General features: G+C 52.8%; 8 protein-coding genes across 8 annotated transcripts; 4 read left to right on the top strand and 4 right to left on the bottom strand.

The window, feature by feature from the left end:
* Positions 1 to 81: 81 nt before the first annotated feature.
* BO86DRAFT_434307 (Bys1 family protein) lies at positions 82 to 640 on the bottom strand (the record flags this gene model as incomplete). The annotated part of the gene is made up of 1 exon (XM_025675895.1): positions 82 to 640. One exon carries the CDS (start codon positions 638 to 640, stop codon positions 116 to 118), a length of 525 nt encoding a protein of 174 aa, XP_025531793.1. The 3' UTR covers positions 82 to 115.
* A 453-nt stretch (positions 641 to 1,093) lies between these two features.
* Positions 1,094 to 2,871, bottom strand: BO86DRAFT_406353 (arylsulfotransferase family protein). The gene is made up of 2 exons (XM_025674169.1): positions 1,954 to 2,871; positions 1,094 to 1,838 (listed from the first exon to the last, which is right to left on the bottom strand). The coding sequence occupies exons 1-2, from the start codon at positions 2,770 to 2,772 to the stop codon at positions 1,161 to 1,163; spliced, it is 1,497 nt and encodes a 498-aa protein (XP_025531792.1). The 5' UTR covers positions 2,773 to 2,871; the 3' UTR covers positions 1,094 to 1,160.
* A 732-nt stretch (positions 2,872 to 3,603) lies between these two features.
* On the bottom strand, positions 3,604 to 5,828 carry BO86DRAFT_329888 (putative isoamyl alcohol oxidase). Its single transcript, XM_025668697.1, has 3 exons — positions 5,246 to 5,828; positions 4,966 to 5,166; positions 3,604 to 4,911 (listed from the first exon to the last, which is right to left on the bottom strand). The coding sequence occupies exons 1-3, from the start codon at positions 5,497 to 5,499 to the stop codon at positions 3,669 to 3,671; spliced, it is 1,698 nt and encodes a 565-aa protein (XP_025531791.1). The 5' UTR covers positions 5,500 to 5,828; the 3' UTR covers positions 3,604 to 3,668.
* A 1,626-nt stretch (positions 5,829 to 7,454) lies between these two features.
* BO86DRAFT_395342 (uncharacterized protein) lies at positions 7,455 to 8,705 on the top strand (the record flags this gene model as incomplete). Its single annotated transcript, XM_025673307.1, has 4 exons — positions 7,455 to 7,610; positions 7,684 to 8,056; positions 8,115 to 8,232; positions 8,285 to 8,705. 4 exons carry the CDS (start codon positions 7,455 to 7,457, stop codon positions 8,703 to 8,705), a joined length of 1,068 nt encoding a protein of 355 aa, XP_025531790.1.
* A 3,827-nt stretch (positions 8,706 to 12,532) lies between these two features.
* Positions 12,533 to 14,684, top strand: BO86DRAFT_136278 (putative MFS sugar transporter). Its single transcript, XM_025666148.1, has 3 exons — positions 12,533 to 13,045; positions 13,112 to 14,382; positions 14,460 to 14,684. Exons 1-3 carry the CDS (start codon positions 12,952 to 12,954, stop codon positions 14,619 to 14,621), a joined length of 1,527 nt encoding a protein of 508 aa, XP_025531789.1. The 5' UTR covers positions 12,533 to 12,951; the 3' UTR covers positions 14,622 to 14,684.
* A 1,033-nt stretch (positions 14,685 to 15,717) lies between these two features.
* BO86DRAFT_329879 (phosphotransferase family protein) lies at positions 15,718 to 17,696 on the bottom strand. Its single transcript, XM_025668696.1, has 3 exons — positions 17,174 to 17,696; positions 16,739 to 17,093; positions 15,718 to 16,673 (listed from the first exon to the last, which is right to left on the bottom strand). Exons 1-3 carry the CDS (start codon positions 17,678 to 17,680, stop codon positions 15,724 to 15,726), a joined length of 1,812 nt encoding a protein of 603 aa, XP_025531788.1. The 5' UTR covers positions 17,681 to 17,696; the 3' UTR covers positions 15,718 to 15,723.
* A 3,149-nt stretch (positions 17,697 to 20,845) lies between these two features.
* On the top strand, positions 20,846 to 22,120 carry BO86DRAFT_395339 (kinase-like protein; the record flags this gene model as incomplete). Its single annotated transcript, XM_025673306.1, has 2 exons — positions 20,846 to 21,710; positions 21,792 to 22,120. The coding sequence occupies 2 exons, from the start codon at positions 20,846 to 20,848 to the stop codon at positions 22,118 to 22,120; spliced, it is 1,194 nt and encodes a 397-aa protein (XP_025531787.1).
* A 410-nt stretch (positions 22,121 to 22,530) lies between these two features.
* On the top strand, positions 22,531 to 24,240 carry BO86DRAFT_353311 (hydroxyacid-oxoacid transhydrogenase). The gene is made up of 3 exons (XM_025669523.1): positions 22,531 to 23,047; positions 23,104 to 23,162; positions 23,207 to 24,240. Exons 1-3 carry the CDS (start codon positions 22,629 to 22,631, stop codon positions 24,211 to 24,213), a joined length of 1,485 nt encoding a protein of 494 aa, XP_025531786.1. The 5' UTR covers positions 22,531 to 22,628; the 3' UTR covers positions 24,214 to 24,240.
* The last annotated feature ends 246 nt before the right edge of the window (positions 24,241 to 24,486 follow it).

Below are 24,486 nucleotides of genomic sequence, written 5' to 3'. Positions count from 1 at the left end.
CCCATCCATAAAGTAACCCCCCACTCCCAAACCACCAGAATAAACCCCCCAAACCCTCTCCACAAACCAAATCATAAACACACCCCATCCCCCTTCAACACAACCCAACTGAGAATCAAACACAAACCCCCAACCCCAACCCCACCTCACACCCGACAACCCTAACCTGACTGCCCCGCGGCGGCACCCCATCCTCCCACACAATCGTATCCGTCCCATTCCCCCCCAGCGGCATCGGCCCCAACCTCACCCGAAACCCCCGGAACGGATCCCCAAACACATCCGACAGATCGAACCACACCTGGCCCGTCCGCTCGAGGTACGTGTACGCGAAGATCGTCTGCGCCGCCCCCGTGTACAGCCCGTTCGGGACCGTCGTGAGCTTCAGGCTGATGCCGCCGGTTTGCGGGTCGTGGTGGTAGGGGTGCGTGTAGCTTGCGTTGACCCCCAGAAGGACTTCCGGGGGCGTGAGGGAGGAGACGGCTGTCAGATAGATGGGGAAGGGGCATTGGTTGGTGATTGTGGCGTTGGCGGGGTGGAGTTGCTTCCTGAGGGGGATGGCGGAGGCGGTTGTTGCGGTGGGTAGGGTTAGGGTTAGGAGGGGGAGGAGGAGGGGGAGGGTTATGGGTTTCAGGTGCATTTTGGGGGGGGGGGGGGGGGGTGAAAGAGATAGAAATTGGTGGGTGAGGTGTTTGTTATGCTTGTGTGTTGGTTGAGGGATTAGGGTTGAGGTGAGCTAGCTATCGGATCGCTTGCTGATATTTATCTAGTGGATGGGCTGGGTTGGGCTGGGCTGGGCTGATGGGGGTGGATCAACATCGACGGTGTTGCTTGATGTGCGGTACAGTACATCCTACCTTACCACATACAGCTTCATTCGAATGATCGTCGCTAGCATGCTGTTGAGTGGACGTTGGACAGCTCGGATCACCGTGCGATCTACTCCTGTACGCTGACGACATGGTCGACGTCAGTTGTCACCGTCTCGGTGAGACTGTGCTACTTTGTCGTCAGTTGTACAGAAGCTACAATTGTTTGCAGGCATTCGAGGTGCACAAGAAGAGTGGGAAGCACAGTGTTCGGGTAAACAGTTCAGGAAGGTAAACAATATCTAATGTGCAGCGAGTCTAGCCTCCAGCTTTCTATATACATGTACACCACTACACATCGATCACGGCCGACGTGCCCAACGGGATATTCCCCTGCCGCGCAACCACCTGCATATACCGACTCGTCAGCCCGCTCAAATGCACCGTCGTCTCGAACCCCGCCCGCGCCACGCTCTTCACGAAGCTCGCCTCCCCGTCCGTCACCCCATAGATCGCCCAGTTGTCATACTCGGTGGCCCCGTTCCAGCTCATCGACACCGTCGCCTGGTCGTCCGACGTGCGGATCGCCACCACCGCCGGCGGCCAGAACGGCGTCGCCTTCCACTGGCACTTGAACCCGCGGTACGAGGCCACCGCGTTGTCCTCGCCAAACTGCGCCGTCATCACCGCCCGCCCCTGCGCGTCAAACTCCTTGACCCGCGCGATCGACCCGTACCCCAGCACCACATGCGACGACTCCGGGCTGAGCAGCTGGAAGCTGCCCTGGCTGACGCTGTGGATCACGTCCCCGGCGTCGGACAGCGCGCGCAGCGTCGACACCTTGTGCTGCACCAGGTCGACGTAGAAGCTCAGCCCCGTCGTCGCCGCCACCGTCTCCGTCGGCGTGTTGGCGTTGTTGAACAGGCTCAGCACCATGCCCTCGGCCGTCTGGTTGTAGACGCGGATGTCATGCTGCCACGAGAAGACCGCCTGGTCGTCGATCTCGAAGTCGCCGGTGTTCTTCTCCCCCTGGACGGAGTTAGCCCCCTCACACAACGTACACAGCGCACACAGCGCACACAGCGGACGAATTTTTCCGAGACCGATTTTCTCAGGCGCGCGCGAAGGTCAGGATGGAACTTACACTCAGCCGCCACATCACGGTGCCATTATTATGCACGTAGAACCCGGACCAGTAATGCCGCAACGAGATGATGTACCCCTCGTCCATCAGCTCCACCGAATTGATATGATACGCATCCCACGGCTTCTCCTTGGTGCCATACTCCGCGCCGAGGCCCTGCTTGGACCCCTCGAGCGGAATCTCCGCGAGGTGGTCGAGCGCGCTCCACGCGTACACGATCTCGTTGGTGGCGATGTCGATCTCGAAGAACATGCCGTCCAGCATGTAGTCGTCCGGCGCGCCGCCGACGGCCGTCAGGTCGTGCTGCGTGACGTTGTACGCGGTCACCAGCAGCGTGTTGCGGGCCGTGATGTGGCTCTCGTGCAGGTCGATGTACGAGGCGCGGGGCTCCGCGAACGGCGACACGAAGGCGCCCCCCAGCGTCACCGTGTAGATCTCGCGGTACGTGTCGTCGAGGATGTGCACCGTCCCGTACCCGAACCCCAGGTCCGTCATGTCCCCCGCCCAGAACGTCAGCACCGCCTCGTTGTACAGCCGCTGCGTCCGGAAGTTGGCCGTCACCTCCGCCGGGCCCTCGTACACCAGCTCGCCCGCTTCGTCGTAGATCAGCGCCGCCGTGCCCAGCCCCTGGTTGCCCCGCGGCCCCACGAAGATGTACCCCGGCTCCGTCGCGCCCGTCTTGGTCACTTTGAGCTGCGGCGGCAGGAACGCCGCCGTCCGGAAGCCCACGTACGGGAAGTTGTCGGCCGCGGTTGATGTGGCCAGGAGGAGGATGAGGAGGTGCAGCGCGCTGCACGCGAGGGAGAGTGTGCCGATCATGCTGGTCGATTATCGGTCATCGGTCCTCGGCGATATGTTTGTGTGCTGGATATACAGGCGGTTATATACGGGGAAGAGGGGGGGGGGGGGGGGTAAAAGAGCGTATCCCCGTAAAGGATGAAGGTAGGGACTAGTCGAAGGAATGACAAAAGTCAACTGTAAAGAAGACAGCGACGGTCAAGAAGAATATAATACATCGCAGAAAGCGGGGAGGGGGGGGAGGGGGGAAAGAGATATTAAATCAGGGACGGCACAGAGAATGGGACGAAGAGACAGCATCGAGTATAGTGAGTGGACTCGTTTTGTCTGATCATCCCCCGGGCGGTGATGGATCTTGCCTGTTGCGGTAGGCGGAGAGCGGGCTAGATCCCTTGATTGGTGGCCGATGGCCACCGGACGCGCAATGGATTGTCCTCTTAATCTCCTGTCTTCATCGTGCAGGAGGGTCGTTGGTTGATGGCTTGGACCCTTGACGTATGTTATGTTGCTGGAAAGGCGAGACCCGATATTTCTGCATGATGTTGGATGATATTGACAAGTGGCTTACATTTCAGCAGTGGAATTGACAGCTCGTGTCCGGCATCCATCCTTTGCCCAGCCGCCCACTGCATGATATCATGATCACCACTTCAGCAGCAGCAACTCCGACATATTTGCTATCCTTGGATCATTGCGGTGTATGTTGAAAGCCAGACCCTGGCATTGACAAACACGTCTTCACCTTGACATGCCCTACACATTGGAAACCAACCCATTTCGTCAACTGAACCCCGCTCCTAAAAAGAATGTCTCGACAAATACAATCAGTCTATAATTAATTAATCTATAGTTCACGTCCATCATTATATACATCCAAGAATACCAGGTAATCTATATCAGACACATATACAGAGAATTTAAGCCTTGCACATACGGCCCGACTCCGACACGGTCCAGTACTCACTGCCCACACCCTTCAGAACGTAGAACACGTGGTCGGGATCCCACTTGTTCTTGATCTGGGTCAGGTTGTCGTAGTTGGAGCCGAAGAAGGTCTCCTGCCAGTTCAGCTGGTTGAAGTCCGCCTCGTTCTGGTACGCACCGGCACCAGGAGTGGCGGCCTCAAGCTGCGGCACAGCCTGGTGGGTCATCTGGTACTGCTCCTCGACCATCTGAGACCAAGGGGCAGTTTCGTTCCAGGCAGCGCCAATCTGCATGGTCACGGCGGCCTTGCGCCACTCGGGGAAGATAGCGTTGGCGACGTCGTTGGAGCTGGTCACGTTCAGACCAACACCGACAGCGATGATACCCTCGCTGGTGATGTTGCGGAGAGCAGAGACCAAGGGGGTCACGTTAGAGTCCAAAACGGAACGGGGGATAAGGCGGCCACCATAGTTGTAGGTACCGACATCCAGGTTGCCGTAGGGAAGAGGACCCATGTACTTCTCGTAGTGCTCATAGTACGAATCGTACTCAGTGTAGGAGACAGTATAAGTAATGCCCAGGTCGGTCAGGGCGGCGAGGAAAGGAGCAAGGATGGTCTTCACCTCGTCGGTGGTCTTGTTGAAACCGGTCATCGGGTTGATCAGGAAGATGCTGTTGGTCATCTCGTAGATGACGGTGGTGCCGGCATCAATCATAGCTGGCAACAGCTCGTGGAAGCGAGCGACGCCCTCGAAGAAAACGTCAGTCGTGACGTTGGCCGCGGTGAACTCAACGCCAGCACCGGAAACGGTGGCATCAGAATAGGCCTTGACGGTAACGGACAGAACAACACCATAGTTACCGGCACCACCACCGCTGAGGGCCCAGTAAAGGTCGGTGTTGTTGGTGCGAGAGGCAGTGACAACATCGCCAGCAGCGGTGACGACCTCGAAGGACAAAGACTGATCGGCTCCCAGACCGAACGAGGTGCTCAGAGCAGAGTGGCCACCACCCTGGAGGTAACCTCCGGCAAGACCGACGGTGGGACACTCCCCACCAACCACAACGTGGCCGTTGGCGTGGACAGCATCAAGGACCTGGAATCCCATGACACCGCTACCGAGCTTGTACGCAGGGCCAGTGTAGGTGGAATCGGACCAGTCAACATATTCAATGTTGTTCAGGTGGTGGGTCCAGATGGCCAGAGCACCAGCACCGGTGGAACGACCAAGATAGCTAACGCTGCTGTTAGCCGTGGATCATGATGTGTCAACGTGCAGAGAAACTCACTCATGGCCAGTGTTCCGGATGACGATACGGATGTTGTTGGACTTGGCAAAGTTGATAGCCGCAACGACCTCATCGCTAGACGAGACATTGACGGCATAGTCCACATAGTTGCCAAGCACGCAAGGTCTATCCACGGAGGTGAAAGGATCGCAACTCTGGTTGGCGAAGTAGGTTTGCATCACGGACGAGGAAGTGTCCATGCTGTAAAATGGCGCGGAGTTAGCGTTGTTGATGCGACAAGAGGTGTGTGTGCATATCCTTTAGGGGGGTGTAAACTTACTGGGTCTGCGGGTAGTACCAGTTGCTTTGCAGCTCCTTGCACGCAGCAGCATCATAGTTGGGAGCATGGCAAGGGGTACCAATGGGAACTGTCGCAATCAAGCGACCGTTCACCGTGCTGTTCAAGGTCTCCCAGCTGGAAGTGGAGGGCCAGCAGTCATCCCCAGGCAGACAGTGGCAATCGCTGGAGTCGGTGGCGGAGACCGTGGAAGTGAGAGCAGCAGTGGCTGCTGCCAAAGCCCAGGAAGCCTTCATTGTGAGGACGAAAAGTAGAAGGACTGCTAGAGAATTGACTGGGATGTGAAGTTGAAGATGATTCTGGGAGTAGAGGTACTTTATACTTCTAGTTGGTGAGGACTAAAACGGACAGGCCATATCACGATCCATCCAACGAGCAGAGCTATTGGAAGCAGGCCATCTCGGAGATGTTCCCTAAGAGCGTTTAGTTCGAGGGGAACGGAGGATAGTGGAGAAGATCCGTGGTGCGATGCAGGCACAGCCAGGCAGAGATAATAATAATAATAATAATGTTGCAGGAGTCAGGTTAGTCAGTTAGTGAAATTAGTGAGTTTAGTCTCAACGATTTCAACCAGGAGGAGAAGTGGTGGTAGAACCGAGGAACGTGGACCAGTCTAGATACTTTAGCGGGACTCACTCAGGCCAGAAGGTGTACCGCAGCTCGGCAAATCGGAAGTCGCTCAATCTGGATGGATGCAGGCTAACTGTAAGAGGCAAGGTGCCGCACTCAGCCAGGTGGGGACAATTCCCAGTGGTGGCCGAGGTCTGCCCACTGCCCACTATTATTCCAGTTCCATCTCCGGCTTCCTATCTCTATCTCTCTCTATCTCTCTCTCCCCCTCTCGCACTGTGGCACTGTGGCACTGTGCCAAGGAGCCATCAGTTGCAGAATCCACCCTTGCATTCCTCCGCTGTCTTCCGAGCCTTACAATTGGCATGCGGCCATAATAGGCTTTGCACCATTCCGAAAGCCAAACTCCTTGGGCGTCATTGGTGGCTGCTGGCTGCTGGCTGCTGGCTACTACTAGGGCTTGTCTTTCACCATCCGGCTAAGGCGGGCTTGAATTTCATCCGGCCATCCCTTGAATTATTGAATAATAATATTATTATCGGTTACGGCACCCGCATTGGGCAAGGCACCTGTCTCACGATGCTAGACCACAACTTCCAGCTGCTCAGCGCCAGGACCTTCTCTTCGTGTTCACGCTCAGGGGTAAAGAGATTTCAAAAACCATGGTCATGATATCTCTACGTACTACCGATAGCTTCCCTCTGGGCCACGTACCCATAGTCACGGACTTCCGACTGACAGCGGAAAACCTCCAAGTGAAAGAAGTCACCGATGTATCTGCCTACCTGCTGCCGCATTCTCGACCTTGACCCACCACTGCTCTTTTCTCCTCAGTCCTCACCCCCCCCTCCCACATTTCTCCATGGACCCAGCATCCTGTCGAATCCAACGCTTGGGACAAGGGATCATCCAAACTGGAGGCAGACACTGCAGATCGAACACACCGACTAAAGGACTAAGATTTAACTTAGTTGTTAACGGCGCCCTAAAGATAGACTAGATTGGCGTCATTTGCACATGGTTTCTGGAATCAGTGCCATGTGGTAGTGATGATCATTTCTGCAGGGGGGAAGGTTAGAGTTCTCATCTCCTCGTGGTGATTGTGTCCACAAGCGTGGCGCTAACCCAGAAGCCCAAGCCCAGAACCACTAGACTACTACGTATCGAAGTGACCGAGCCTGACCTGCCCAGTGATCGGACCAAGCCGCCCATTGGGGAAGGGACCGCATTTCCACTGGGTTGCAGCTGCCATGCTGGAGTTACATTGGCTGTGTCGGAAGGGAAGAGTTAGCCTCAGAAATTGGAGGAGGATCGAAAAATCTGGCTGGGTGCTCGCCAATGTGTGCCACGGTTCTCTGACAGCGCCAGTCTTAAATTATCTTAACTACTGCCATGGCTGCTGTTGGCTGCTGCTAGTCTACTGCAGTTGCTTCGTATGCTTGCAGTTTTGCTTGTCTTCGCCAAGTCACTGTCGACACGGCCACAAAACTGTATTTCCCCTGGTCCCGAAAGCTTATAAAACTGCAACCCCAAAGTCGGCTTTTTCGACCCTCCGGAGAAATATCTACCTCGTACCTGGCACTGAAGCAATGAGGTTTGCCAGGATGTGCTCCCTGTCAAGATGAGCTCCGACAGTTCTTCGAATGCCGGCCCGGCCCTGTTGAGTGGTCTCTGGGCGGCCGTCGGCATCACCACATTCATCCTCATTCTCCGCATCGCTGCTAAGATCAAAATTCGTCACTTCCACATCGACGATGTGCTGATGATTGCGGCCCTAGTAAGTGATTCCCCTTAGTTGCGGTCGTTTTGCTATGAGTTCACCACTAATGGGATGTCTGTCTCTGTTTCAGATTCTAACCCTCTCTTCCATGGGGCTTTTAACCAATTCTGTCCGACATGGCTTTGGGAAAGACCTCGAGACCCTGGATTTGTCAGATGTGGAAGCAGTGTTGAAAGACATTGCGATACAGGTACCGCTCGTCACGTTCAGCACCGGGATTGCCCGCTCCTCGTTCGTTCTCTATCTGCTCGGAATCCTTGGCGGGAAGAAACCATACCAGATCGCGCTATGGACAGCCATGATGCTGCAGCTAGTCTGCAACATCATCGCCGCCGTTCTACCACTCAGTATTTGCCGCAATGTCCGGGCATTATGGGTTCCCGGAACGAAGACTACCTGCGGTAACACCGTTGCGGTCATTCACTTTGCCTATTTCCAGTCTTGTACGCATCCGATCCCCTACACATTCAATTGAGACTCTGGACTGATGGTTCGAACCAGCTATCAACACCGCGACCGACTTGTTCCTAGCAGTCTTCCCTACTGTGATCTTCTGGAACCTGAATCTAAAGCTTCGCATCAAGATCAGTTTGATTATCCTGCTAAGTTTGGGTATTGTGTAAGTGGATCGTCCCTCGTTTGATCGGCTCGCGCTAAGACCGCACCAACAGGGCTATGATTGCGTCTATCATCAAAACCACCAAGCTCGACGAAGTTCCTAGCGTGACCAATATCGGCGCGTCCGGAGGCGTGGAACTGATCCGCTGGGGTTACACTGAGAACGTGATCATCATCATGACCTCATCCATCCCTTGTATCCGACCGCTTTTGATCTCCTCTGTGAGGAAATTCTCCAGCAATGCCAAGTCACGCTCCTACGAGCTCACTGGACCCTTCAGCGGCAATAAGGGCAATACGAAAAATGGCACTGCGCCATCACAGAACCAGGAACGGAGGGATGATGACGCCGACAGCGTCGAACAGATTCTGCGTGAGGCCTACCAGCAGAATTCGGCGCTGGAGGCTGGTCGTGGTATCACGAAACAAGTCGACATCTCGGTAGTGTCTGATGGGTCATCTTTCGGACGATGATCGATCACTGAAAAACCTACTTGGACGAGACCATTCACTCTTTAGATTTTCCTTTCCTTCCTTACTTTTTTTTTCGTTCCTATTCTCCAATAATGTTCTTTCTCTTATTGGCATGTGCGATATCTAGAATCCTATACTGATAACGACGGGCACGACTGTCATGGTAGGCAGTCTACGACTATACTTAATGAATTTGGTTTCACTTTTGGGAGAGTTTTATACACCTGAGGCACTAACATTGCCATTTTCCTGTTTCTGCTTGTCAGCCCTGAAGATTGAGATGGTGATGGCAGCGGGATTGGCTGAAAGCCACCCCCACCGTGTCATTTCCCAAGAGCAAGTGACAGCCAGCCGATGCCCTGAAAAGCAGGATGTCTCAGTTGTGAACCATGGAACAGTAGCGATCTATTGGCATACGGAACCGTGGAGCGAGGGAGGAAGGGAGGGAGGGAGGGAGGTTCAAGGGAGAGCGTGCGGTGTCTCCACCCGGCCTGATTAAACTTTTTACACAGTGGCCACTGCGCGCCAACATCCATGAATCCATCGATCGAACCCGGCTCTGCACCGGCCGATGCTTGCCCGAACGGTATATTGGCCCGTCTCTGCTGCGACAACTCGACAAGGACCTGAATTTGGGGTTTGCGGAGAATGTCCCTATCTTATCTGCTCTGTCCTGCGATCTGCATGATCTGCTTTTTTGGTCGGTCTCTCCGGGGACGGAGTTCAGCGGTTTCAGTTCTCCGGTGATTGGGGATAAAGAATGAACAGCGATCGAGCAATCAGAGACTTTTTTGTCTTTTCGGTAGAGACCGTGTTTGCGCAAGGTGGCAAGGGAAATGAGTTCCGCCAAACTGCCGATTAGAGTTTGCTTTGTCTTTCTGGCCGGTGAATCGAAGCGTCTCTGGGAAAAACGCCTTCTGGAACGGACGGAAGCATCAAGAGTCGATTGACGCAAACTCAACTGAAGAATCACCTCAAGCTTAATCGACTGGAAATGACGAGAGAGACCCGCACCCATGTGGTGCAAGTGACGATCTCCGCAGCTGAAGCATACTCAAAACCACCGTTCATCCACAGTCTCTTCAATTTGGGTTTTCGGAACACATCCTCAGTCCGTTCTGATTCGAACCTATATTTGTGCTTGTGTTTTGGATCTGAGGTCATTCACCCATGTTATGAAGATCCGTGCCGGAATTCCCGATCATGCTGAACGAGTCATGATGATTTCGACGGCGAAGGATTGAACGGCTTGTTGGTGGCACTTTTTCCAATTTCTCTGTGTCACTCGGTCGTATTGTTCCTGAAGTGTAGCCTGCATCCGGGGAGCTATTGAGTCAAGTGTCTTGTGCTACAAAGCTCGGCATCAATCGTATTACCCGCACTAATGGCGTTTCCTTGTTGACTGTTTCGGTTTGGCTCACCCTTATCCTCGTAGACCTTTCTCTGCGCAGTCGGCTTTAGGGACTGGGGGGCTAGGCCCGACGATGCTATTCTCAGAGGTGGAACCTGCAAGGATGATGCAGTAGTACCATCCTGGTGCGCTTCACGTTGGTGAGCTCGTGCAGGAAATAAATTAATAATAAGCTTGACTAGACTCAGGTTCTTCTCGGAGGCAGCCGGACTAGTCTAGCCTGTCTGTGCTTGACGCCGACAGCCTCGGAGCAAGAGAGTACACTACTCCGGTTGACCCTGGTGATTTTGTTAGTACGGTGGGGAGGTGCAGGGATTTGAATCCTTTAAGCGGTGTGTCTACCACCAAGCACCGCCTTCCTTATCAAGCCACGTGTTGAATTTATGAAGCTGTGAATATATTTTTTATTATTAATATATACTAATTCTTGTTGTTGTAAAGATGCCTTCCACGCCTGAGCCTACCTCTTCTAAAATACTGAAGTCTAAACGCCTTGGCTGAGATGATCGACTCCAAGTTCTTACTCTTTATAATACTGGCTTAATATATTAATAAATTATAAATTAGCTTGGATTTAGCTATTGTTAAGTACAATACATGTGTTAAAGCTAATAAGCTATATTTTAAAAGGCCAAAGGCCAACTACTAAAGCTTTTAAATAATAATATTAATTATATTATATAATGGATATTAAGTTTAAAGTGTATATGCTGTTTGCTATACTACTGTGTTATTTAAGAACTTAAACTACCTATTGGAACTACTGCTTTGGTATATACTTTAAAGAAAAGAGACTATTTATACTGTAAAGCCTTTTAAAAACTACTTTTTTTACCAGCTAATAAATAGGTAAGGTTAGCTTGGGTGCTTAAATACTTATCTTAGACTTGTAATTAATAGAATTAAATTTTTTAAACTAATAAAACCTAGGTAACTTTAGGCTTTTATAAACAGATATATATAACTTGTAAAGCCGGTGAAGAACTTGATAAGACCTGCCTTTATACAAATCTATTATATAAATATGGCTGGATGTTTTGGGCTTTATTCCACAGCAATTTTAAAAGGCTCTGTTTTTTTTAAAAGAAGAAATAGGGCAGTATTAATGCTGAGTATTATTCTAAGCGGATTATTCTAATAATCTATAGATATATATATTTAATTAAGCAACAAAAACAACAACAGCTTTAATTAATGCAAGATAATACACCCGGCTATATAAGTAAAAATACTATTTAAAAACTTTAAAAGTATAGAGTTTTTTTAATTACTTGGCCTGCTTTTTTGTCGGATCTCAACCCAATTAAGGCTATATAGAACTGGATAAAAGACTGGATGGAGCAATTCTTTTCTAATAATAAACAGCTATTATATAATTGGCTATATAAGGTTGTACAGGCTTTTTAGAATACCTTGCCAGAGGTATTTTTAGATAAATTAGTTAACAGTATAATGGTAAGGTGCGAAGCAGTAATTAATACTGCAGGTGGCCATACAAAGTATTAATAATTATATATACAGCAGAATTTAAAGGATTTGAATCCCTGCACCTCCCCACTGTACTAACAAAATCACCAGGGTCAACCATAGTAGATGGGCTCCGTGTTGAAGTGTTGAAGACTCCTCGCCCCTGAGCCGAGGCACCCTTGCAGCCTGGCGGTGTTCTGCCTTAGGCAGAAGTCTCAAGATCAGGTGACAAGTCTGTCAGTTTGGGGAAAAGGGCGTGCCAATAGGCGGTCGGCTGTCCGCCTTCTTCATTTGACCTTCATATTGTACTTATCCTCATCCACAATCAATCACCCTACTGTTGTTCAAGTATCACTCTGAGGCCTGGATAATGCTTCTGGCTCATTGTCGTGACGTGACAGTCAAACAGCCACAGAGTTATATCTCACCTTCGCTTCAACTTTGTGGACGAAGGCTTCCCCTGCCAGGGCATCATACACCAGATGAATCAGACCACCGGACACCCGCTTACCATGCTTCATCGTCTTGATTATGATGGTTTTCATCCTCCACTTCAGTGATCTTGGCTAAGGAATTGATTATCCATTTCCATTTCAGCGGATCCAGTCCCAATTCCACTTCCGCCAATCATGTGCATCTCACATGTCGATCTTCTTGATTGCGGGGTAGTCTATCGATCGTGATCTCTTTCGATGCCAACAAGCAGTCCCAGACCAAAGGTGGTCGCTGCTTTGATAGCTAAGATGTCGAAGCTCCGGCTTGGAAGTCTTGTGTGATGACTTTCGTCCAGATGTGAAAAAGCCACAGACTTCTTGCAACCCTTTCTAGCCACTGTCACCTCGGCCAAGGCTCTTCATTGCAACCATCACGATGGCTATCACGTCATCGACACCCGGATTGTGCCAATCCAGAACCAACCACCGGCCCAGAGTCGAGCGCATCAGACCCAAGCTCAACCTCTCGCTGACAGCCTTTTTACACTAGAGCTGCGTCTATGACTTGATAGCGGGGGACACGGCAGACAAGGCCTGGTCAGACAGGTCATACACAGGGGCCTTCCCGCACTGACACCGCGTGGTCTGTTATCTGATTGCACGACAGGCAAGAGATATTTGGGATGACCGGACGGATCTCGAACCTAGCATCATCGCCCAATCTAGCCCTGGCGCGAGGAACGCGCAAGCGACAATCACGGAATGACAGGGGTATAACTTGAGATTGCTATCGTGTCCCGCCCCTCAGCTGGTTCTATATAAATACTGTTCTTGCGCTGTCTGCTTCTCATTCTGCTCGGGGTTCTTTTGACTTGAGTACATTAATCTCGACCTGTACACGAACCGGCCGGCTAGCGATAGAGCCATCATCACGATGGGGCGAAAGCTTGGTCTCTTCCGGGCTATTTGCCTTGTGTCTGCTAGTTGCATGGGCTCTTTCGCCTTTGCCTTTGACACGGGTGTCATCAGTGGGTGATACCATGCTCAAGCTTAAGGATTTAATCTTTGGATGCTTATATAGTGCCTTACCTCAGGCGGCGTCCTCACCCTATCCTCATTTCAGAAGGATTTCGGATATACTACAGCTCAGAAGACCTCGGTGAATTCCAATGCTGTTTCTATTCTTCAGGCAGGCGCTTTCTTCGGCTGCTTCTTCACGACTCCCATAGCGAAGTATCTCGGTCGACGGCTTGGGCTCATTGTCAGCTCATTGGTCTTTACTGTTGGCACCATCCTGCAGGTCGTCAATTCCCACACGCTGGGCACCTTCTATGCTGGTCGTGTTATCGCCGGACTCGGGATTGGAGCGGCTACTGTATTGATTCCAGTGTACGCGGCCGAGATGTCGCCCAAAGAGTTCCGGGGTCGGCTCGGGGCATGCTTTCAGCTCTTCTTCACCTTGGGGGTCATGATTGCATACTGGGTGACATACGCTGTGGCCAAGGATCAGCCGTCCGCGACCAAACAATGGCAGATCGCGCTGGGTCTACAACTGCTGCCTTCTTCCCTCCTTCTGTTCGGGATGTTGGCCGTCAAAGAGAGTGCCCGTTGGCTTGCTTCTAAGGGCAGGATTGACCAAGCCCGCGAATCGCTCAAATGGGTCCGCGGAGGCGAGGAGACCGAAGAGCTTCAACAGGAGTTTGACGAGATCCTGGCCGGTATTGCAGAGGAAGCCCGTATTAAAGAGGGCTTTACTTTTCGCGAGCTGCTTCTCCCAGCCAACCGGTACCGCCTGTTTATTGCCTTTACTATCCAGCTCGCAGCTCAACTCACGGGAAATACGTCCCTTGCCTACTACGCGACGCAGATCTTCTCGGCGGTCGGCGCCGGCAATTCCAGCAAGCTCGTGACGGGCTTCTTCGGGCTGGTCAAAGTGGTTGGCGTGTGCGTCTTCCAGCTCTTCGTCCTCGACCGCGTCGGCCGCCGCTGGCCGTTCATGGTTGGCGCCGCCGCCATGGGCTCCTTCATGCTCATCATCGCCTGCGTGCTCGCCACCCACCCGACCAACGCCTCCGCGACGCACGCCTCCCCGGCCGGTATCGCCATGATCCTCATGACCTACTGCGAAGCCTTCAGCTACAACATGTCCTGGGGACCGCTCCCCTGGCTCTACGTCGGGGAGATCTTCAGCAGTCGCATGCGGGAGATCGGGGTCACGGTGGGAGCAGCGTCGCAGTGGTTGTTCAATTTCATGATGTCACAGATCACGCCGCATGCGATCGACAACATCGGGTGGCGGATGTTCCTGATGTTTGCCATCTTTAACTATGCGGTGGTGGTCTATGCGTATGTGTTTTTGAAAGAGGTACGTTCTTATTTGTTTCTTGGCTTTCAGATTGGCGTGTGGATTTGAGCAAGCTGACTGGGTTGTTTTGGATTCAGACCTCGCAATACTCCCTAGAAGAGATGCAGCACGTCTTCGGTGGAGATAAGCCTCCTGGGGAGGAGAAAATCGTAGAGGCGGGCGAGGCGGGTCGGAACTCCAGGGAAGTACCGGAGGAGACGGGTGGGCACACGCATGTCACCACGCCGAAGGTGGAATGAGGTCGGGGTCAGTGGGGGTGCATAGGGCGGGGGATGATTCCTGACCGTCATCGACACAGTTGAGCTCGATGGATTTCATGGTCTAGACAATAATTAATGAGGATATAGTTTACCGTGCTATGCTTTTACTGTGAGGGAAGGACGAGTTTGCTACTCCACGCGTCTTTTCGTCTTTTGATGAAGTGTATTGGTAGCCAGTGGGTGATGGTCTGCATAGTGTAGTAAAAGAGCAAAGCATTACCAATCAGCTGCCCAGCAAGCTGGATAATCAAAATAATAAACAGGCGGTAGTAGTTAACCAGAAAAAGCAGCTTATTGACAATAAAGCCCTATTTTTATATGGGTTCTGGAATACCAGCGAGAGTCTGGTTGAATATTAATCAAAACTCTTCAGCCTTATTACCACCCTCAAACCCGTTCGACGGAAAGAGGAGGGAGGGTCTAGGAGTTGAACTCGGAAAACAACTCATTGAACCTCACCCACCCACTGTATGCTCGACACCATTCTCGCCAGCCGTTCTATAGAAGATAGGAAGTCAAAACTCTCCATCTCATTATCCTAAGTGGGTAGTACTAACAATTACCTACATCTCCACATGCACTCCGACACAACACAATCCGGACTTGGCGTTTCTTGATATATGTGTGTGTCGCAACTAAGACAAGGGATGGGTTGCAAATGGAGGTTGGTAATGGGGGTCAATGATCCATAGGAATTGGAGACGGACACATTATTGTCTAGTGAGTCCGGAGTGAATAGTGTCGTGTGTCGGTGCTATTTGTGGGAAGTGGGAAATAGGACTTTGACGGTAACGCTATAGCACCACTACAATCCGGGAAACCACGTTGGGCTATGAATCATGGCCAGCCCACGAAAGACGATGAGTCTGACTAGCGAGGGTAAAAGGACCCGACCTGGTAGGGGGTCAGGAGCATTGAACGAGGCACCACAGAGAGGGAATCGGGATGCAGCGATGGCGAAACGATGGAGGTCTATACCAGTAAAGCTAGGTAGCTATGTTGGAACGTTCGACTGAGCCTGGTGGTTCTTGTTATCCGGTTTGCTTAGGCGCTATCACATCTTAACTCAGACAGTCTCCCCTCACTCAGCCTTATCCTCGAACGGCCAGGCTTTCTCCCACATGCTCCGTTCCGCAGGGGTCCTCGATTCCCGATCCAGAAACCTCTTCTTGGCCATTTCCAATCTTCCCGCCATCTCCTCATAGTCATCAGGCGGAACAGCGCCGTTCCACCCGGGATACGCCCCTAATTCCTCGATCACCCGGGCCTTCCTCTCCACGTCTCTCTCCCATCGGGCGTACTCGTCAGCCTGCCGCACCAAGCCCCGCTCGGTATACTTCAAGGGACACGCCACGCTCGGATCTCCGGACCCATCCACCCCGACAAGCTGTTTCCAGACCTCGTCCGTGGCCACGTTGGCAAGAAGCTTCTGGACATGCGGCTCCCCATCGTCGAAGACCGATCCCACCAGACCCAGTAGATCTGACTGCACCGTCTCGTGGTACTTGAATGCATGCAACAAGTCCGGCGCGTCCTTGTAGACCTGCGTCTCGTAGTAAAGCCACAGCGTCTGCGCGAGGTACAGCTCCCCAGCAGCCTTTTTGTCGGCGGGGTTCAGGTCGTGAATATCCTCCGGAAGCTGAGGCTGGACGAAGCGCTCGGGCTTCGGCCCGTCATACTCGATGAGGGATGGGTGGTGGGCGATCAGGAATATCGGGTAGATGGGGACCGCTTGCCAGTCGATGATGCTGGTGATTTCGGTGGGATGGTTTTGGTTCACGAAGATGTTGTCCAGATGAAGGTCGTTGTGCCAGATTATGCCGTTGTTGAGGGCTTCGTCCTTGGGAAGGAGATGTTGGTGTATGCTTAGGAAGTCTTGCAGGACGGATAACTTGGTTTCCTTTCGGGGATGGTATCCACCGGGCCCGTTGAAGATTCCTTGTTGGTGGGTGAGTGGGAAGCTGGGGAGTTGGTGGATGCAGGCTAGCTCGCGCTGAGCCAGGGCGTTGATGGTGTCCTTCGTGCTTGGCCCTTGGATGCTGTTAGTTCGTGTGCGAGGACTGACTCGTATAAGGGGAGTGGGGGATTGAGCTTACAAGGACCTCGATGGACGTCCACCTCCGCTCGTTGGTCGTCAAACCATGCCCGGCCTGTGGTTGGTCCAATTGCAAAGGTATCGTCAACGGCAATGGCCTCGGACTCTGCGATGTCCTCACGAAGGTACAACGAGCCGTAAGCTGAGAACCTCCCCGAAGAGAGTCGAGAAGTGATTGAGCCGATTTGCTTGACGATAGACAGTTTGTCCCGCGGTCTGAGAGTCTCCCACACGCGGCTCAGCTCAATCCCGGGGGCTTTCTCCATGACGATGTACTCCGCGCCTAGTCTACTGTCTCCAGCCCGGGAACAATACGTCAGGACATTGGGGACGGGGAGGTGGAGGTTCTCCCTTGCCTTCGTAAGAGTTCAAATCAAACATTAGTCACACTGAATAGTTCAGCTGAGTCTCATACTCGGAGCGGGGCGAGTCTCACATATCGCATGGTCGCCACCTCCGATGCGGTGGTGTAGTGAGCCGGGCCGGCGTTCGGATTGGGGATCTTGATCACGAGCTCCCGGCCATTCCGCATAGTCACGAGCAACGCTTTGTTGAAGCTCCCTTCGGGAAGCTTGGCGATAGTGGCGCACACGGCATTGTTGCCGGCGGCTTGCTCGGCGATGCGGATCAGAGCAGGCAGGTCAAATGGTCGATATCTGCTTCGCAGCTGCTGGGTTTCGTTCCAGAGCCAGCGTTGCGCGGAGTAAGTGTAGAGGGTTTCTGGGTCGCATTCTGTAGGTGTGGGATGGTGAGCTATATTCGTTGTCGCAGCATAGCCGTCATTTACCAGAGGCGCTGGCACAGTCCCTGATAATCGTGGTCCCGAATTGCGCGCCCTCTTTACCGTCGTGGTGGTGGACAATGATCGATATGCGATTGTCTGTAACCTTGAACGATTGAGAATTAGCAGGAAACCCGAGGACTTGCCGAGTTGGACTGGCATTTCTTGCTGATCGATGACGAGAATGTTGTAGGTTCATCTGCCCGGTTTGAAAGTTGATGTTGGATGAATCCATTCTAGGAATACTGTCACGTGCTCCAGCTGTAGTATATGTGAGTTACAATCTCAACATAATGCAGTAGATACGTTGGCCCCATCAAGAGTATGTTTATGGTCAAAATCAAAGACTAAGAACGAGAAGTTTCTATCAAGACAGTCCGCACTTTTCTTCCTGGACGATCGCTTGCCACTTGTCGAACCATCAGAGATCGACTTTGACTAATTACAGTACAAACAATAATAGAGCTAACTATCTTATCCCCCCCCCCATCGCCCCAATAAAAGCGAAGACCTGCTTCAGCTCTCCATCCATTAGATTTCGCCCTCATCGTCCCATCTTGGTTTCTCCGTCACGTCGTTTACTCCTTGGCACGGTCAGGACAACTCTGCTTTGGTCAGCGACAAGACCCTACGGCCGTGTGCTGCAACAAAAGAAAAGGGAAGGGATTCGGTGGTCACACACATCACACGGTCGTAGTCCAATCGAATAAGAGTGTCAAAGCATCTGTATCTCGCTTCCGGTTGGCGTTGATAAGCTGATTGATGTTAACCGCCTGTCTTTCACCGTCGTTCAAGGTCACCCGCTTTCTCGACTCACCGATCGCTTGCCTGAGTGTACCCTGGGCTCACGGATGTTAGGCCCCTCGGAGCAGCTGAAGTCCTTGATTTCGGTCAGATGATCAGAGTGAGGAAGCTATACACAGCAGCACGGTCAGCTCCATCATATCTCTTGATGGCGTTCTTCCGTGGGAGGGGCTACCAGTGTGTGATCTGCTTGCTGACGCGAATCCGTTGGACCGGCTGCTACCAGCGCACTCAGCATGGCCACGAGATAGATGAGCTGCATCTTGGATCCCGGCAGTTGGAAAGAGAGCCAAGCGGCAGCGAGGAATAAGAAATGAGGACGGTAAAAAGATGGACTGTGAAGCAAAAAGGTTTGCGAATTGCCGGAGTTCTGGTAGTTTATGTACAGTACCACGCATGGCAGCCATATCTGGGGAGTACTACGGAGTACCACGAGGAGATATGACAGATCCCCCAGTTATTCGTCTCTCGTGCGGCAGCGTCATGCAGGCGGTACTAGGTAACTAATAATTGGGTTATGCATGCATAGCATCAATTATAGGTACAGCGGAGTTTTCCTAGTAAGTATGCGTGCCATCACAAAAGTGGGTCGAAATATAGATTGGTCCCCGATGATTTTGACTTCAATAGGGCCTGTCCGTCGCAGAGGAAGACTGCAGATGCTAAGTGACTATTGGTACTTATGACCAATTCCTGATGATAGAAAATTTTGCATGTTCTCGAATCCTCTGAGACATCATTCAGGCTGTCCTCTATAGCCTGCTTGCGGGACAAGCATCCTCGACACTAGGAGGTCGCAGTTAGTGACACGAACTTGACCTTGGCCAGAAAGTCTCCGATGAACCGGTCATTTCCCCAGAAGTGTTGTGATGTCCTCTAACAGCATGGGCTGTATGTAGGGTCCGGCTGTACCATACAAATTGCAACATACTACGGATACTACTTAACTATTGACTACTGCAGTTCATTGATCTTGATGCCTTTCCGGTTCGGCGAGCCTGTAGCCTGGACTCACAATCTAAGATAATCGATGGTTAGTTCTAGGTGGAGAACGAGCTATTTTACCATAGCAGTCATACTTACTCGTAGACATGTCGCATTATCAACTTCCCACTAGGTGCTGTTCAGTACAGTACATATAGTCATAGAGCCGGCATCTACTCCGAGATTGCACCCCCCTCCTATCCCCCATCACTTTGTTTTCAATGTGGTCCTCCGTACTGTCCGGTACATCACTTTCCGGGAAAATGCTGCTTTAGTCTGTAGCAAGGTCTAATTAACTCAGGCCCAATGCTGCCGTAGGGGTAGGTTTGGTGGTTACATACGGATGCTTCCACCGATCTGCGCCGCACCACCAACATCCGCCTCCGCCTCAACTTGTCTCCGCTGCGCACCAGGTTGCTGTCCAAATATCAACTCTCTGTTTTCCAATTGCCGCCAATGCTGAATGCCTCCTTCACTCACCGATCGCTTGTCTGATTGTTCCCGGGACCCATGGATCCCCGAGCTGCTGGCTCCTCCGACGTCCGGGGTTTCTGTCAAGTGACCGTGACCAGAGTGCGGGACCTGATCCAAGAACTCTGTCAGCTCCGTATCGCTCAATGCCGTCTCCCGAGTGAGCTTACCACAGAGTGATCCGCTTGCTGGCCCTGCGGATGCAACGGAGCGGCTGCTACCAGCGCACTAAGCATGGCCACGAGGTAAAGGAGTTGCATCGTGTATGTCGGCGGTGGGTAAGGCACGAACGTTGCAATGTAGAACGAGGAGTGGGAACGGGTGAAGAGCGACTGTGAAGCAGGAAGTTGCCAATGGCTGGAGTCCTGGTGCTTGATGTTTCGGGGACTACAGTCATGTCTGAGGATTCCTAGCACGAGCATGGAGAGACGACAGGTCAGTTGTGAGTGGTGACGATGATTCACGCGGCAGTATGATGCAGCGGATAACCGATAATTGGCCCAGTCATGTATGGCAAGTTATTGAAAACGTTCTCACCAGTGAATATACATCACCTGGAACTATAGATGTGCACAAGGCAGCGAGTAGATCGAAGTACTGGTTGGCAAAGTGATTGACTTCAATGATCTTCTCACCGAGTAGAAGTATTGCAGATGTTGATTGAATATTCATGGTCAGTGCCCTGATAATCAGCCAGCGGATGTGGCTTCTCGCATCTGACACCTCGACAGATCCTGCATGTTTTGGGTCATCAGATGCATGAGGTAACCCTCTAGACGGTAACTGCGGTTATGCCGAGACAAGCACCGTCAGAAAGAATTTATCGCATCTGTCGCATAAACGACCTTTCCTGGGAGAGTTCATGCCTGAATCATATCCCTGCAAGGGTGACGATTTATGTCAATATGGCTGTAAGGTCTGATGTTTCGGGTCATTTCAACATCGATATTGGATAAATCTGTATATGAAGGCCGGTGTTCAGGACCGGTAAGGGGACAAGGCGAGCTACTCGCTTGCTTTTCTCCCTCTTTTCACCAATCTAGAAAAGCACCCGGCATCAATCTGACGATGCTGAAGCAGTCTGTGGCCTTGCTGATGACGAGCATCGGTCTCTCCAGGCTGTCGCTCAGTTGGTTCAATTCTCCATCACCAACCTTACCTTCAGAGCCACAAACCGATTCACACATCTCACGAGGGCCAAAAGTGCCGGAGTGCATCGAATCGTGGGAAACATACAAGAGCTACCGGCAACAGCGCCAGACCTCCACCGGCTTGACAACCCGGAAGGTCTTGGTCGCGGACCTCCAGCCTCGTGTCGTCTCGTCCCAGCTTGTGGAAGACGAAGACCCCTACCAAACAACGGTGTTCACCGATCAATTTCGACTGGAAATCGACCAGGAAGACATCCTAGGGCGCGGCGCCAGCGGATTTGTCTACGGTGGCACTTGGATTCCCCTGAGCGATGCATCCGACCGCCAGCTGGATCTTTTGGGTCAGCAGGACGTCGCCGTCAAGGTCTCGCACGACCCGTGGCTGCTATGGGAGGCCCATATGATGAATCTAGTGCAGGGCAACCACGTAATTCGGGCCACCGCTACCTTCACGATCCCTCAGCCCAACGACACCCAGGCACAGGATGGAGCCGTCTATGCGATGGTCATGCCGCGGTTTCGCGGCAGTCTACAATCGTGGGCGAACGGACTGCCGCCCGCCAACCGGGCACGACAAACGCTGCCCGTCATGCTGCAGATGGTCGAAGCGCTGGTCCAGCTCCACCGACAGGGCTTCGCACATCAGGACCTGAAGCTCGGAAACATGGTGTATGACCGCACACCGACCGGGGAGATGCGTGTCCTAATCTCAGACCTGGATCGCGTCACTCGTTCGCGTTATGTTCGCGGCAGCGCGGGGACGCTGGGGTATCTTTCGCAGGGTAGGTCACAATTTTTAAACTCTTGATTTCCTCTTCGTACTGCTGTACGCGATCACAGTTGGATATGCTAACCTGCAGCAGAGATTCTGCTGGGAAAGACCTTTGATCCGATGAGTTCTGATGTGTTCGCTATGGGAATGGCTCTGCTTCACTTGGCTTTCGATAGCATGTCTGGTCAAGACTTTCGTATGCTGGTGTGGAGAACTGTGGTCGACGCTGCCAAGCCATCCAAGGTCAAACAAGCTTTGGTAGACTTGTTCGGTAGTGATGTGAATGAGCTTCCGCTAGACCTGTTTGCAAGAGCGTTATGCGAGCAAGAGGGGCATGACGATGGGGAGTGGAAGCGTCGTATAACGTCAGAGGAGCTTTTGACGGAGCTAAGAGCGATGATAGACGGGGGACTGTGGTGATTCAATTGGTGCATAGATTATACTGAGTACTGTACTTAGTAACCTACAATCTGTGTTTGCTTCGTTTGAGAGGGAAAGGCTAGACCTCGGCATTTCCTAATCGGGCGACTAGCTAGAATGCGTACCTCAGTAGTATAGGTGCAGGTGCGTCATGATATACTCGTAGTCCCAAAGTCTGTACCTCTGTACCTTGGGGTGAGAAAGATAGGTGCCTGCAATGACATCAGGTAGATTGAATTGATCACTGAGGATTGAGTATAATCAGTACGTTCAAAGGTCCCAAAATTGGGGAATTAATGAATTGGGAACTACCCCGACCTCGGCATTCGCGCCGACCGCATTCCCCGCATTTCCGCCTCCACACCGATTCCTCTGTGCAGCTTCATTGTCCGACCTCCTTCTTCCTCAATCTTCTCCTTCCGGTTAAAGATTTCCCTCATACGTCCATGCTTGCTTAACCATCACTCAAAGCTTCTCGCAATTCATTCGACACAATCATCCTCCCAAGATGGTCGCTGCCGTCCGCATCGCCCCCTCGGCCTCCACACGCGCCCTCAACCTCCTGCGCACAGTCCAGTACACGCATCCGCCCTCCTGTCCGTGCCATTCCAACCCCAATCACCATCATCACCATCGCACACCCACTCTCAGCGAACATGTCCGTCGTCACATGGCCACCCCGACAGACCCTTCGCGCCAGAAGGAATACGCCTTTGAGATGGCCGCCTCGAGCATCCGCTTCGGGCCGGGAGCCACCAAAGAGGTCGGCATGGACTTTGCCAACATGAAGGCGAAGCGGGTGTGCATTGTGACGGATGGGAACGTGGCCAAACTGGATGCTATGAAACAAGCTGTCGAGGGGTTGTCGCGGGAGGGCATTGAGTTCACTGTCTTTGACAAAGTGCGCGTGGAGCCGAAGGATAGCTCGTGAGTACTGCCCATCATTGTTTTCGTCCATTCGTGCACATCTAATAGCGACTCAGAGTCAAAGAAGCGATCGCATTTGCCAAACCATACGATCCAGATGCATTCCTCGCCGTTGGTGCGTATTTTACCCGATTGTGCATCCCTTGCTAACCCCCACAGGCGGCGGCTCCGTCATCGACACCGCCAAACTGATGAACCTCTACACCGTCTACCCGGAAGCCGACTTTCTCGACTTCGTCAATGCCCCACTGGGCAAAGGGCTGCCTGTCACCAAGGCCCTCCGACCATTGATCGCCGTGCCGACGACCGCGGGTACGGGCTCTGAAACCACGGGCACCGCCATCTTCGATCTGGTGTCGAAGAAAGCCAAGACGGGGATTGCGCACCGCAACCTCAAGCCCACACTCGGCATTTGCGACCCGCTCAACACGCGGACTATGCCATCGGCTGTCCACGCCTCTTCAGGGCTGGATGTTCTGTGCCACTCGCTCGAGTCATGGACGGCCATCCCGTACAACGAGCGCACCCCTCGTCCCACCAACCCGATCAATCGCCCGGCCTACCAGGGCGCCAACCCGATTTCCGACATTTTCTCGCTGCAGGCTCTCCGCAGCACGGTCAAGTACCTGCCCCGGGCAGTCAAAGACCCGGAGGACTTCGAAGCACAGTCCCAGATGCTGTTGGCCGCGACGCTGGCGGGCGTGGGATTCGGCAACGCGGGCGTGCACCTGTGCCACGGGATGAGCTATCCCATCTCGAGCCAGAACCCGGGCTACAAGCACGCGGGCTACGACGTCGACCACCCGATCATCCCGCACGGGGTGTCGGTGGCGGTGACGGCGCCGGCGGTGTTCCGATTCACGGCGGCGTCGAACCCGGACCGACACCTGGCGGCGGCGGAGGCGTTCGGAGTGGACATCTCGAACGTGAAGCGCGAGAGTGCGGGCGAGGTGCTGGGGGAAGCGCTGGCGGACTTTTTGGTCAAACTGGGCGACCAGCCGCGAGGGTTGAAGGATCTGGGGTTCCAGCGGGGGGATATTGAGTCGTTGGTGGAGGGGACCTTGCCACAGAAGCGCGTGCTGGATCTGGCGCCGAACTTGAACAGTGAGTTGGAGGGGGAGAAGGCTGAATTGCGGGCGTTATTGGAGGAGTCGATGGCGTACTAGTTAGCTGCATACCTAGTTTGAATGCACCTGCCTTCTACTAAAGCATACCCCGGTCATCCCCGCATTCCATCACGCCTGCAGATCATCCGACCAATTCTCAATTCTTTCGTATAAGTAGGTAGTACTGCCCTGTACCTGTACCTGTCCCTGCCTGTTATCTAATTTCCTTTTTCTTTCCTTCACTCCTCTATTCCATCCCCCTCAATCGCCAAAATGCACCCTCCCCTCCTCTCCCTCTCCCTCTCCCTCTCCCTCTCCCTCTCCCTCTCCCTC

The sequence above is a fragment of the Aspergillus japonicus genome, assembly GCF_003184785.1.
Source record: "Aspergillus japonicus CBS 114.51 unplaced genomic scaffold BO86scaffold_4, whole genome shotgun sequence".
In the NCBI taxonomy this organism is placed as follows: domain Eukaryota; kingdom Fungi; phylum Ascomycota; class Eurotiomycetes; order Eurotiales; family Aspergillaceae; genus Aspergillus; species Aspergillus japonicus.
The sequence above is the reverse complement of the archived record's forward strand: the minus strand, read 5'-3'. Positions and strand labels throughout refer to the sequence as shown.